The sequence below is a fragment of the Felis catus genome, chromosome D2 (genome assembly GCF_018350175.1).
Source record: "Felis catus isolate Fca126 chromosome D2, F.catus_Fca126_mat1.0, whole genome shotgun sequence".
Classification (NCBI taxonomy): Eukaryota; Metazoa; Chordata; class Mammalia; order Carnivora; family Felidae; genus Felis; species Felis catus.
The window spans coordinates 29,174,398-29,189,671 of NC_058378.1; the positions used below are offsets into that span (position 1 = coordinate 29,174,398).

The following is a 15,274-nucleotide window of genomic DNA, read 5'->3' on the forward strand; positions in this document are numbered from 1 at the left end:
TCCGAAGCAGGCTCCAGGCTCTGAGCTATCAGCACAGAGCCCGATGTGGGGCTTGAACCCACAAACTGTGAGATCATGAACTGAGATGAAGTCAGATGCCCAACCAACTGAGCCACCCAGGCGCCCCAGGAGACCAACTCTTGATTTCAGGTCAGGTCATTAAACCAGGGTGGTAGGATCAATCCCCGCATTGGGATCCACACTGAGTGGTGAGCCTGCTTAAGATTCTCCCTCTTGGGGCATTTCTCAGTTTCAGCTCAGGTCACGATCTCACATTTCGTGAGTCTGAGCCCCAATCGGGCTCTAAGCTGACAGCATGGAGCCTGCTTGGGTTTCTCTCTCCCTCTCTCTCTCTGCCCCTCCCCCACTTGTGCTGTCTCTGTCTCTCTCAAAATAAGTAAATAAACTTAAAAAAAATTTATAAAAAATTTTTTTAAAAATTAGCCTTAAAAAAGAACAAAGATTCTCGCTCTCTCCCTTTGCCCCTCTTCCCTGCCTGCGTATACATGTGCTTACTCTCTCTAAAAATAAAATGTGTATTATTTCCTCTAATGATGAAAATGGATATAAGCACATATGTAAAATTCCCCCTAGTGTTTATTATTTAAATATCTAGAGGCATTTAAAATACCAAAGGCATTTATTTTAAAGGAATGAAAACAGCTATCAAAATTGGGGTGGGGTGCTGATAATTTTTTAAAGCATTTTTAGATTTTAAGAGCTCGAGCTTTCTTCTTACCCTTTTCTTAGTCCTTAGCCTCTATAGTCTGATATTCTATACTAGAAAATAAAACTCAAAACCTTTTTAAATTTACAGGCTCAAAAGATACAGCACATCTACTATAGTTCTTAAAATGATAATGTAAGTTAGTTAAAAAAAAAAAACCCTCATTATAAATGAAAAAATGTTCAACATAAAACAGAGCAGATTGGGGGAGAAAGGAGATGGAAGAGCAGGAGACGACCAACCTCAGGAAAATGTCTTACTTATTACTAACACTTTCTTCAAGGAAACTTCATATCCTCCCCCTAACAAGTGATCAAATACCTCTTACTTTAACATCACATCACCTCTGGTTACTTCCATCTTTTACCAAGTATATAAATATGGAATACATAATGAAGCAAGATTTGAAACAAACCCAAGTTTATCAAGTAAGCTAATAAAACTGTTTATAAAGATTACATATTTCTACAATGAAAGATGTTTATACCATTTTTTAGATATAAATGATTAAAAGCTAAACTATTCTATTTTCATTTAAATATATATAAGCCTTCATAATAGTACACTTGTCACATGCAATTATAAGGTACCTTTGCAAAGGTACAGAATGTTCCCAAAGATTACAGATTATAGGCAAACTTCAAATATTTACTTTTTAAAAAAAAATGTTTTATTTATTTTTGAGAGAGAGAGAGAGAGAGAGAGAGAGAGAGAGAGAGAGAGAGAGAACGAGGGGGGAAGGGGCAAAGAGAGAGGGAGACACAGAATCCAAAGCAGGCTTCAGGCTCTGAGCTGTCAGCACAGAGTCTGATGTGGGGCTTGAACCCACAGAGTGCAAAATCATGACCTGAACAGAAGTCAGATGCTTAACCAACTGAGCCAACCAGGTGCCACAACAAATATTTATTTTTTAAAAACATTACAGAAACAATTCCAAAACCATTCTCAAGTCAGTTAGTATTAAACTATATCTTACCTGCATCTGTAAGACTGCATCTGTTTGTAACAGAGTAGTTTTTGCTTGGGCATCAAATACAAATGGATATGTGCAGATTGTAACAGGAATATCTGCCAACTGGAAATAAAATTAACTTATTAGAACAAACTGATTTGTGATATATTTTTTGTAGGTACTGTCATTTCTTTTAAAGCTGATCATATTCTTGGTTTATTCACCTGTATGTTATCCAGGAATTATAAATATTGTGCTTCTTTTCAAATATGGAATTTTTACTGATTATCAGATGAGGCACTGGAATAACCCCCATACTCAATAACCTCAATTTTAGGAAGGAATTATATACTTGAAAGTACATACAATTGTAAATTACAAGGATCTTTTGCTTAACATGTATTAACTTCAAGATTCAGTAAATTAGGAGGCAAATATATCTTAAAGTTGGGGGCTCCTATGTTAAATACATTACCCAGTTCTAGAGTACCCAGGGCTACTCTAGCAACTGAGGCCAATGATAAGCAATCTGCTTATTCATTCATTTAACAGTTATATACTGCATGCCATTAGGGTACCAACACTATTGTAAGTCAACAATCTTTCATTCATTTAACCTACAAAATAAGTACCATGAAATACCATTATTTTCTGTCAATCTTTAAAGCTGAGAAACCGGATTATTACCATTATCACACATTACCCACCTTACAGACAGTTATTTAACCTAGCAAGTAATACAGTGATTGATTGCTAAGTATTTTAACAATGCAGAAAAATACAAAGATCTATGAACTTCTAGTCACAGATTCTTGCAGTCAAAGGAGGCCGTATTCCTACCATCTACCCAACAAGGCAATGTTTTTGTGTCAGCCCTGAAACGGAGACCCTGCTGTAAGGTTTCTAGTGAAGACTTTCAATACACCATGAAAAAAATCCACTTCTTATGTGCTTAGGAAGTTCTTCTTATTAAGTCTGAATCTACATTTATAAACATCACTATGCATTACTTTGTTTTGTATTGCAATCTTCATTGCAGGGAAGCCTATATGGTTTAAAATATTTCAAGTGCCCATGCTCTCTCTAAATTGTCTTTTTTCCATAGTAAACATTCCCAGTTTTTCCAGCCATTCTGACAATACTATGGTTTCCAGCCCTTCTCCATCTCGACTGCCTTCTTTTAAATGTATTTTAATTTATGTAAGTCTCTCTTAAAAACAAACAAAATAATCTAACAGGGCCTAATCAGTACAGAATACAACGAGACTATCAACTCTTTGTTGTCAACATGTAAGACAGCATCGTGGGTTATATTAACCTTACAGTAAATTATCATTTTTTGTTATTTTTCATATGACAATTTTTACCTTGATCCTGTATTTGTGTCACTACCTATTGATGGTAGAATGTCATTTCACGATTCTGAAATTTAAAACTACCAAAATGATTTCTCAGGTCCTTTTGGTTTCAAAAGTCTATGATTTCATAATTTTATGTGCTATTTCTATGTGAAGATAAGGAAGCAAACAATATTAGGCCTATAATATAAAGTTAATTCTAAATGCTTCACTGGTTCAAGTCCTGGGAAAAATGCAAAACAAAACAAGAAAACCTGAAGTCTATAATGAAAGTATAAAAGAAGTATTATAACAATTCCAAGTATTAAAAAGGTTATTCAGGTTTGTTGATAATCTAAACCAAAGTGCTAAAACTTTATATGCTAAGACAGTATATTATACAAAGTGAGGAAGATGACCATACTGAGTTTATTTAACTTTATGATGATCATTTTGAGTATTAATTATTAGCTTAAAAATTGAAGATCATTTTAGTTCTATAAAATATTTTTTGCCTTACTGGGTAAGCATTTGTCAGATTTTAAAAGTTTGCTTTTTTATATTACAAAGGACATGTGTTAATTTTATACTGGAAGACTTTAGGAGGGTAGACATTATTTTAAAGCAAATATTGTTGGGGTGCCTGGCTGGCTCAGTCAGTATAATATGCGACTCTTGATCTCAGGGTTGTGAGTTTGAGTCCCACATAGGGTGGAGAAAATAAAATCTTAATTAAAAATTATTTTTTTATTTTTAAAATAGAAATCTTTTTTTTTTTTTTTAAGAGAGAGAGAGTGGGGGAGAGGGGCAGAGGGAGACAGAGGGAAAGAATACTAAGCAGGCTCCATGCTCAGAGCAGAGCCTGACGTGGGCCTCAATCCCACAACCCAGGGATCATGACCTGAGCTGAAACCAAGAGTCAGACATTCAACCAACTGAGCCATCCAGGCAGCCCCAAAATAAAATTAAAAAATAATAATAAAGCAAATATTGTTTAAAGGCATCATACAAGTGTAATGATAACTAAAACAGAGGTTTTAATTTTCTTCAAAAAACTCCTTTGAAATGTTATATAGGACAACTCCTATATAGTCATTAAAAAATTTTATATATATGGATAGATAGCTATATCTACCTATCTATATATAAATTTATCAAACTAAACAGGAAACTTGCTCTCCTATTAAGATAAAACAGAGTATATCTTACTCTGAACATAAGACTTTATTACACCAAACTTACCTCAGTTAATCCATGGTTGACATCCTAAGACAGCAGTGCAGAACGTAACAGTAATGAGGAAAGAGCAATGTTAGTGTCCAAATTTAACTATTTCTATTCAAAGTAGCATTTCATATATTTTGCTACAGAATACTGAATTAATGAAGTAGACCAAAATATACCTACAACAAAACTTACCCTTTCCATGTGCATCTTATATATCTATACCTATAAAACTAAGACCTTTCTTTCATGTATCTTGTGGTCATAAAATTATCAAGGCTTGAACATAATGAAATTTGGCTTTAGCAACTAAGCACCCCAATTGGAGAATTCAGGTAAAATGCGGAAACTAATCCTAAGTCCTAAGCTTGGTCTTGAAGAAGTCATTTTATGTCTTAGTTTCTCCACCTGGAAAATGGAGAAAATATTCCCCAACTTCTCCCCAAGGACTTGGTTAAATCTTGACAAAATGCTTGGAAAGTATTTAGCATATTAAAATACTATATGGAAACAAAGTGAAGAAAATAAGCCATTAAATGTTTTTACTTGTCAGAAATAACGGACAAAAACTTAGGATATCTTACATTAAGGATTCTTTAACACTGAATTAGCTTAAAACTGAAAGTACAAAGGGGCGCCTGAGTGGCTCAGTCGGTTAAGCATCTGACTTCTGCTGAGGTCATAATCTCACAGTCCATGAGTAGAGCCCTGCATCGGGCTCTGGGCTAACAGCTCAGCTCAGAGCCCGGAGCCTGCTTCAGATTCTGTGTCTCCCTCTCTCATGCTCCTCCCCTGCGTGCACTGTCTCTCCCTCTCTCAAAAAATAAATAAACATTAAAAAAAAAAAATTTGTTTTTAATTGAAAGTATAGGACAGGGTTTAGGAGTTGGTAAACAGAAAGAAAAAATGAGGAGAGAAAGAGAGATTTATGAAGGGAATAATAATGGATATTATAATGAAAGCTTACTACTTCACTCAACAGAAAGATACACTTTCTTGCAGAATGCTTCTACATATACTCAGGGTACAGACTCATATAAAGTGTTAGAATTTCCAAAAACACGTCACTAAATTTGCAGATGGTACTTAGCATAATGAGGAATTAATCTTACCCAAAGAGAGGTCTGGTTTTGCCCTAAGCTGCTGGGGGTGATCTATGGGCAGTTGGAATGTCAGGCCTCAATAGGAGTGTCTTTGTCTGAGGGCTCTGGACCATTTGGTTATCATTTCTGCCTTCAGAAGAACTGGACACTAAAGGGTATCGGCATAGGCAGTATGTAATCAAGCCTCAATAAAAACTCTGGGCCTCAAGGATCTGGTGAGCTTCTGTGGTTGCCAATATTCTGTGAGTATCACCACACAGAGATGCTAGGAAAGTAACTCATCCCTGACTCCACAGGGAGAAGAAAATAGAAGCTGTGTCTTTGGTACCTCTTCCAGAGTCCACTCTATGTGCTTTTCCCCCTAATTTCAATCTGTATGCTTTCCATACAATAAACTGTTAACATCACTGTAACAGTTTCCAGTGAGTTCTGTGAGAACTTGTAGCAAATTATTGAACCTCAGTGTGGTGTGAGGAACTCCTCAAACTTGGAATTCGCACCAGAAGTGAGTGCAGTCTTGTGCTGTCTATTCCTTATAAATTCATAGCTTGCTAAATGCTTGCACACTTTGGGGGTACCTTTGGAGAGTTTAAGATCTGAGCAAAGATTTAGGGTTCTCTCATTGTGCTAAATAAAGCCAAAGCAGTATAAAAATAAGCAAAATAAGACTCTATACAAATCCTACTTGGAGAAAGGTTATTTATTGATAGTTTCTTCCAAAAAATTCAGAGTACCAAGTTATCACATCAGTGCCCCTACTAACTATGTTAACAAGAACATATTTAGAAGCTGTACTGCTGAAAAGCCTTTTAGATTACACCAGTTTAATTTGAAACCAACTTCACAGGCACATGTGACATTCTTTTACAGTATATCTTGTGGGGACATTTTAAAAATGCTATTATTATCATGAAAGCTTGAATAAGCAAAGAAATACCTTTCAATATTTTCTGACTACCTATATAGTCTGCCTGACAACTTTCCTAGATACCAATATAGTTTATATCATGGGAGATTAAATTTATTCTTAAATAATAAAATATATATGCACTATTTTTATTGCTACATGTAAACAGATAAAGGTGCTATGCATATCGTTATGCATTGGAGAAATCAATAAGATTGTTGGAATTTATAATATGACTAAACCATACTAAAGCAGAACCTGTTTGACTGTAGGGTGATGTAAGCTGAAAGGAATATAGGAAATAATGGGACTTGTGGAAAGCTTGAGAAGCTTTTAGATATCAAGTGAAACTATTATCTAGGAGAGAGGCATCCAAGGGTGAAACAGATTAAGATCATTATTAGAAATTTCAATTTAAAGGTTAAGGATCTTAGACAAAAGCTCAAACATTTAAAACAATTTTTTAATGTTTTTTTATTTCTGAGAGAGAGGGAAAGAGAATGCAAGCTGGGGAGGGGCAGAGAGAGACAGAGACAGAGAGAGAGAGAGAGAGAGAGAGAGAGACAGACAGGGGCACAGAATCTGAAGGAGGCTGTCAGCACAGAGCCCAATGCGGGGCTTGAACTCACAAACCGTGAGATCATGACCTGAGCAGAAGTCAGATGCTTATAAACTGACTGAGCCACTCAGGCGCCCCAAGAGCTCAAACATTTTCAAAAAGGTAAATGCAAAAAGGAAAAAAGGTAAATGCTTAAAAGAGCATGGATGAACTCTAGAGTTGCAATGTACTTGTTATATTATTTGCAAATCTGATTCAGTCAAAGTAGTATTTCCAAGGGAAATTTAAAAGGAAAACAAAGACATGAGGGTTGGAGACAGGCTCTATCATAAAATATGTGAGGTTAATTAAAGGTTTATTGCTAAAAATTCAACATATCACTCAATGTGTGACCTACTATTGGCTCCAAATCCACATACTCAAGTAATAGTTGTTGGCTGTTTTTAGAGTGGAAGTCCTGAAACTGGGTCAAGGTATGCCTAATTTTAGTTGCTCAATGTCCTAGAAGCTGGAGTGAGAAAGGCTTTAAGGAATGTTCCAAAAGTCAGGTTCTCATGGTCTAAAGCAGACTTCACTAAAGATGCTTTTAACACCAATGGTTAATGATGGTTCCAGTTGGTTATAGACAAAAAGATGGAGCTCATTGGCACATTTTAGTTTCAACTAATTACTTATGGCAAAGCACTATACCACTGCTGGTGTCATTTTGACTTAATGATGTAACACAGGATTACTCTAAGGGGATACTGAAGTTAATGAAGTGATTCCAGTAAATATGAAAGGTCTTGGCGATTAAATGAAAATAAAAAGATAGCATCTAAAGCATGAAGGAAATGGAAATACACAAACATAATTTGGTAATCCAATACATAATCAGTCTAAGAGTTTAGTCTGTAAAATATTAATGCCATTAAAAATGATTAGGGAGCTTTACAAAACAAGGATGAACTTTTCTAGGAAATATTACAGTTGCAAAGGAGCAAAAATGTACTTTAATTTCTTCTTTTTATTAAATGAGAACAAAACTCAAACCCAGAAAGTACTGGGGGATATTTCCAAGCTGGTCTCCCCAACTGTTATATCAGTCTTTCTTTCTAGTTTGCTGGTGAACATGTCATGTTGCTAGCTCAGCACTGTTAAAGTCCAACTTAAGTCCATAGAACAAAGATAGTAATGATTTATATACATAGCACAATTAATATCAAATAAATATGACTTATGACTTTAAAAAACATGTATGTAATACAACATGAAAGACTAAAAATTTCACCAATTTACCAAGTATCTTCATTAGTATCTACTTATATATGACATGCCTTCCATAGGTATACAGTTCTTGAAATAAATTGTATTTCAAGATATGTATTTTTAAAATTATATAATAAGAACCTTATAGTAATACAAACAAGCGGACCTAGCATAGACCATTCTATACTTCATTCTAAATTAGTCCATTTTTACTAAGTAAATATTGACGATATGTAGGATAGTAACTAAAAGTATAAGAGAAGGAAGAAAAAACAACAAAGTTTAGTAGCAACCACTAAAGTATTTTCAACTTAAATGCAAAGTTAAAAGAAGGTAAGGAAATATACAACTAAGAATAGTACTTAGAAAATGAAGAAAAATCAAATATCAGAAGAGAAAAAGAACCCATGTGCCATTTTATTTTGCCTAGAGATTACTGTGGAGGGAGAAAAACAGATAAAAAGCTGAAAAATCCAACTGAAAAAAAGTTTCATACACCAAGATCAGAGTCTTGACGGGTGCCTGGCTGGTTCACTTGGTAGAATGTGTGACTCCTGATTTCATGGTTGGGAGTTTGAGCCCCATGTTGGGTGTAGAGATTGTATATATACATATAATCAATCTTTAAAATGATCAGAGTCCTGATAAACAAAAAAACAGAGAAGCTTATAGTAACCAGCAAGAGTAGGAGGATCAAGCAAAAAACTTTACAGAGTTAGGTTAAAAAGGATGGGAAAATGAAAGGGGATGAGGTGAAAAGTTAGAAGTCTCAGCAGTACAAAAAAGGATATTATAAGAAAAGCAAAGAACTTCACAGAATTAGTTTCTAATGTTTAGAGATCAGGGAAGCATATACGTGCTGGATTCTTAAAATCCTCGACTGGGAAAGAAAAGAAATGGAGGAAAAAAATTTTTAACAGATTATAGCATAAAGCAAATATAATAAAGGTAAACAATTTCCTTACAGTATTGAGAACAAGGTAAAGTTACATATATATGTATACATGTGTATATAAGTAAAACTTAAAGATGTATATTTCTTATAATTCATAGTAATTATGTTTTATCAAAGAATATTGTAAGCTTGCACAGTGAAGCAATGGAACTACTTTAAGCTTATAACTTATTCAATAGTGTTACATATGTGTATATATACACATATATATGCATTTACATACATGTATATACATATGTTAATGTGTATACAAACATACATATACCTCTGTATCATCACAAAACAGCATGTGAGTATATTTAGAATAGATTTTTTTAAATCTTAAGAGTGTTAATGTGATGTTCAGCCTAGCATTAAGACTAGCAATACAAGCATGAATTTTATTAAAAAGCCTCAGGAAAAGAGTCTTTAGAGTTATGCGTAAACGTGAAATGTGGAATAAGTGCTTTTAACTCTCTCAAAGAAGGGAGCTTTGTGAAATCAAATGTCATAATATAAATTCATGAACTATATAAATAAGAGGTGCACAAAGACCTTCAAAGTAAATGCCAGCTTTCTTTTCCCAGAGGTAGATTAGAAGAACCCAAATCACGGGTTCTGCATTCTGATTTCTAAGATTTGATATTAGGGGCACCCGATAGCTCAGTCGGTTAAGTGTCCAACTTCAGATCTGGTCATGCTCTCAGTTCAGTTAGTGGGTTTGAGCCCTGCGTCGGGCTCTGTGCAGACAGTTCAGAGCCTGGAGCCTGCTTCCGATTCTATCTCCCCCTCTCCCTCTGCCCTTCCCCCATTTGTATTTTGACTCTCAAAGTAAGTAAACATAAAAAAAAAAAAAATTTAAGATTTGATATTAAACCCACTATCCAATTAAATAAAGAACAAGCTTTCACTGCTGCAGCCACCTATTCAATATCACTCTGTCTACAAATGAAGAGAAAGGAAAACCTTGAGGCAGAAAGAGTAATGGAGGGCAATTATCAAGTATAATAAAGATATAATCTGGACAGAATGAGAAAGAGAAAAAACCTAGAAATAGGAAGGTAGTCCTCTATGGCTTCCCTCTCAACAGAAAACAGTAGCACTGAGATAGCACCTCCTAAGGAAATTCAATTTGGTATCACCTCAGCTATATACCAAGAGGAGTCTGGATACAGGCCTGCCAAACTTAAAAGTAAACATTCAAACCATAGCTTTTCCACAAAGATTACTACAAACTAAAAAATTCTATGGGACTGGCATTGGTGTTACTTGTTATGAATACAAGTAGTTTATGACCTACATACTAGATACAAATTCATATCAAAGGGTATCTAATCTAATTCATAGTAATACAGGAAGATATGACTCTAAGATAATGTTTCTCAAACTAGGCTTACATCTCTGAGAAATATATTTTTAAAGGTCTATGAGTGCTCTGGCAGAATTTATTTTAGTGTTTTTATACCAGAATTTTAAAAAATGACTTAAAAATCTAAAATTAGTATAATCCATTAATAAACCCAGTATCACCATGAAATTCCAAGAGTTGCAACGGTTGTGATTGTAATCAAACTGGCACCAAATAGGAAGGATCTCTATGTTTAGGATTTCATAAATGATGTGCTTGATGAGTGAAGACCAAATTACTATGACACCTCATTCTAAAAGGAAATGTTTCATTGTAGTTCAAATAGAGAAAGGTGAGAAAGGCAGCAAGATAACAGTGTTATTACACACCTCAGAATAGAGGCTACTGCCAAACTTTAAAGCCTGTGTATAGGAAGTCAGCAATAATAACCATCATTTTACCAAGACTTAACTATGTGCCAAGAACTGCCCTAAGCACTTTAGATGGATCATACCAATTAATCTCAATAACTATATAAGACTAGGGATAACTATTATCCCTAATTTACAGAAAAAGAATTAAGTAACTTCCCCAATGACAGAGAGTGAGTAAATGCTGAGCTCAGATTTGAACCGAGATGCTTTTATGCTACCCTACTTTCTTATCATATTTAGGCTAGGAGGTAAGATTCCTGATCATCAAAACACAATTATCTTCCATACTAAATAGTAACTTGATTTTTGAATTTGTAGTGTTATTTATAATTAATTTATAAATTTGTTATGGTTTTAGAGTTCTTTAAAAATGTAAGTTTAGAACTTGTTTTAGTGTTTGTATATATTTAAATAATATAGTCAAAAATAATGTAAGTGAACACTGGACTTAAGAAATTGTTTTACTTTAAAAGGGGTCTATATATCAGTCCAGTTTCAAAAACACTGCTCAAAGACCAGGATACCCTATGTGGTTGTGTCAAGTTTATACGCAGACTTAGGATTCCAACCTTCTAATGGCTTATCATAACACTTCAGATAAAATCCAAGTTCTTGATCCTAATTTACTAAACCCTCCATGATCTGGTGCCTATCCATTTCTCTGAACTCTCCACAATGCCATATTTTAGCCTTCCTGGCCTCTTCCTATCCTTCAATCATGTCAAGCTTGTTCTCACCTAAGGTCTTTTATTGGATGTTCATTTTTCTTGAACAGCCCATACTTCATCAGATAAGATTTTTCTGATCATCCAATTGTAAGAAACCATCCAGTCTCTATTATATTCTCTTATTTTAATTCTCTATACTGTGTATATTATTAGCTAATATTTTTTTTTGCTTTACTTGATTACTGTCCACCTTGCCCACTGGATTATAAACTGTGTAAGAACATGGCTCTTATCTGTCTGGTTCATCACTATATTTGCAATACCTAAACTGATGCCAGTCAATATTCTCATTATTTGTTGAATGAGCAAATGAGTAGATCTAAGTCTGCAAAGCAGCTATAAATTTGACTGAAACTCCCAATGATTCTTGGGGGGAAAAATGAACAAATCTCTCTCTTAACCAAATGCACATACCAGGGAAGGAAAAGATGTTCTAGAAGTGACCTGATTCCTACAGAGGAGACTATTTTAAAATTAGCATGCACTAAATCACAGTGACATTCAAAAACTACTATATGTGTTTACTGCCACTACACATATGCCAGATACTATTAGAGGTGCTGGTGAATAAACTTATAGAGTGTGTGTATCCACCACAAAGAGTTTGCACCTGGTACCTAGCAAGCTCCTTGTGGACAGGTTACTTAACCTTTCTACAACTGCTACATACATACTACTTAAATTACCTACTTCGGGGGTAAAATAATTGGCCTCAAGTATCCTACAATGATTAGCAAGAAAGAGTTTTAAACCTGTTTTAGATCTGCTTACCCATTTCTATATTAAAATTTTGTGTGTCAAAATAAAGCTTTAGAAGACTGCTATTATTTTAATGGGGAATTAAGTGTCTAGTTACTAGAGACTTAGCCACATGGTAAGTATATACACATGTAGATGTATGTCAAAAATCTGAAATAAAAAGGGGGGAAAATGGAATTAATGGTCCTAGGACTCTCTTTTTATAATTCTGGGGCACTAATCTCACAATAGTACTATATTCTTAAGAGTTCTACCAAGGACTCCAATATTCTCAACATAAAAGAATTAAAAGACAACCTCATGGAAAATAAGTGAGAATTAAAAGTCCATGTCACATTTGCATTTTTCTTTAGTTTGGTTTGGCTTTGGTGTAAGAGTGGAGTGTTTTCTTATAAATACTGCATAGTAAGTAGCTGCTTCTTCCCAATGTGCTTTTATTTCAAAATAAGCTTTGAATAAAAGTTCTGAAAAAACCCTGGTGTTTCAAAAACAAGCAACAGTTTCTTTTCTGTGAGAATAAATGATACACAGAAATGAAATGATAAAATGCAAAAGGAAACATACCATTCCATAGGCCTGTTGTTGGACCCAGTTGATATAATCATTCCTTATGTCTATCAATTCTTGTACTTCATGTATATAAAATTTATCATATTGTATAATCTGTCCTGTTTTCTCATTTACCTACAAAAACAAATAAATGTGTAATTAACATTAGGTTTAACCCGTACCTAATACAGAGATTGAAAAATGTTAAAACAGAAAAAGTTCTGAAATTTCTTAGCTAATTTTCTCTATTAAAAAAAAATTTACTGAGTGCCTACTATATGCAAAATGCTAGTTAAGTGCTATGTGAACCACAAAAATATCTAAGATGGAATATCTGCATTCAGTACCTCAAAATCTAGTAAAAAAGAAAAATATTTCTATAACCAACACATAGTAAGAGATATGTACCATTAAAGTATATACAGTATATAAAAACTAGAATCTATAAGAACTTCTGTTTGGGGAATAGGAATTAAATAAGAATAGCTAATGCTTGTTAAGTGTCACTCTGTACTGGTATCTGAATAAAATGAAGAAGTGACATTTGGGTAAGAGACAAAAAATGAAGAGAGTGCAAATTATCACCCTAGAAAGTACTTACTAATTACAAAGGTAAAAAATCTCTCCAGTGGAGAACACTAACTTAACTGAGTGATCAAACCAATCACCACCAATACAGAGACAAATATTATGTTCCTGGTAATGCAACAGGAAGTATAAGCATCATCTATGAAGCAGAAAAATGTTTAGCTTGAATCTAATCAAGTCTCTTGATCTAAATTCAAGTTTGTAGGAAATACAAGGGACAGAGAAAAAGTAAACATCACCGTAAGGAAAATAGCAGACAAATATTCTGATTGTTAGGACTTGCATAAGAAGACTGGCCAGGAGTTTCCAAACAGTTAAGGTAATGGGATAAAAAAGTGGGGGCTATTCTTTTTATTTTTTAATTTTTTTAATGTTTATTTTTGAGAGAGACAGTGAGCGAGCAGGGGAGGGGCAGAGAGAGAGGGAGACACAGAATCCAAAGCAGGCTCCAGGCTCTGAGTTGTCAGCATAGAACCCGACGCAGGGCTCAAACTCATGGACTGCGAGATCAAGACGTGAGCCAAAGTCGGATGCTTAATCAACTGAGCCACCCAGGCACCCTCCAAAACAGTGGGGCTATTCTAAATCAATAGAGACACAGAGGTGTTCTGGTATGGGATATAGCAGAGCTCCTTGCGTCAGACTAGCCTCCTGACAAAAACAATTATAAACTCTGGACAGTATATAAAAAAACTCAACAATCTGAAAACACTGGAGATCAACCCAAAGCAAGCAAGCAGAAACAAGAATGAACACAATCTTTGAAAGAAGAAAGCATGGGTGTGATACACATTTTTGCCCAAGGAAGTGCTTCCAAATCAGCATATGTAAGAGCTCAAGCACAAAGCAGCAGTTTTACCAGAAGAGTAAAAGACTCTTTACGGAAGAGTCATAGGTCACAAAGTGAGACAGCCAATGTGGCAGTGAGGAAATAACACTTCCAGAAAGGAATCTAGAGGGTGAAGCCACAAAACCAGTCAGCAAATTCCCCATACATCATTGGCTAACCTTTTTTTTTTTTTGAGGGGGGCGGGGCAGAGAAAAAGAAAGGATGCAAGTGAGTGAGGGGCAGAGAGAAAGAGAGAATCCCCTGAGAGGCAGACAGAAGGAGAAGTGAGGCTCACCTAGGGCTCATGCTCACTGACGCAGCGCATGAGCTCATCTGATGTGGGAATGGAACTCACAAACTGTGAGATCATGACCTGAGCCAAAGTGAGATGCTTAATGACTGAGCCACCCAGGTGCCCTGCTGGCTAACTTTTAAACCATTAGTGTATAGAGTGAGACACTGGGGGAAAAAAACACCCCAGCAGAAAGCAGCACCTGGGAGCTTCCTCTTAAGGTAGACTTCAAGACAAGTATTTCTGGAGAAAAAAGGACACATTTGGTAGGCATGATGATAAAAGGATTAATTTATCAAGAAGTTGTAACAATTCCAAATAACAATGCTTTGAAATATGCGAAGGGGGAATTGATACAATTTGATGGAATTTTTAACACCCCTCTCTTGGTAACTGATAAAAAATTGACAAAAATAGCAAGAAAAGAACATGTGAACAATTTCAACTAACTTGAACTCACTATAATAGAACATACCACCCAACAGCTGTATATAGAGTGTTCACTAAAATAAAATATCCTGGACCACAAAACAAGTCTTACTAAATACATTTAAAAGAATCCAAAGTACACCCAGTATGTTCTCTGACCACAATGGAATTAAAGAGTTAGTAACTAAAAGACATTTGGAAAATTCTAGAACATTGTAATCATTTTAAATAAAACCCTTTTTTTTTAGTTTATTTATGTACTTTGAGAGAGAGTATGCATGTGCATGTGTGGGAGAGGAAGAGAGAGGAGGAGAAAAAGAAACCCAA

General features: G+C 34.9%; 1 protein-coding gene across 13 annotated transcripts in view; it reads right to left on the minus strand.

Moving 5' to 3' along the window:
* Positions 1-15,274, minus strand: part of HERC4 (HECT and RLD domain containing E3 ubiquitin protein ligase 4) — a 138,022-nt gene that overhangs the window by 28,288 nt on the left and 94,460 nt on the right. For 11 of the 13 annotated variants that reach the window (XM_011287365.3, XM_045040046.1, XM_045040045.1 and 8 more), the window contains 3 exons: positions 12,825-12,944; positions 4,259-4,282; positions 1,704-1,802 (listed from right to left, as the gene is read on the minus strand). In XM_011287365.3, the coding sequence (XP_011285667.1) occupies positions 1,704-1,802; positions 4,259-4,282; positions 12,825-12,944 (243 nt within the window). The remainder of the gene's footprint in view (positions 1-1,703; positions 1,803-4,258; positions 4,283-12,824; positions 12,945-15,274) is intronic. The other 2 variants (XM_011287366.3, XM_023240494.2) reach the window with 1 other exon arrangement.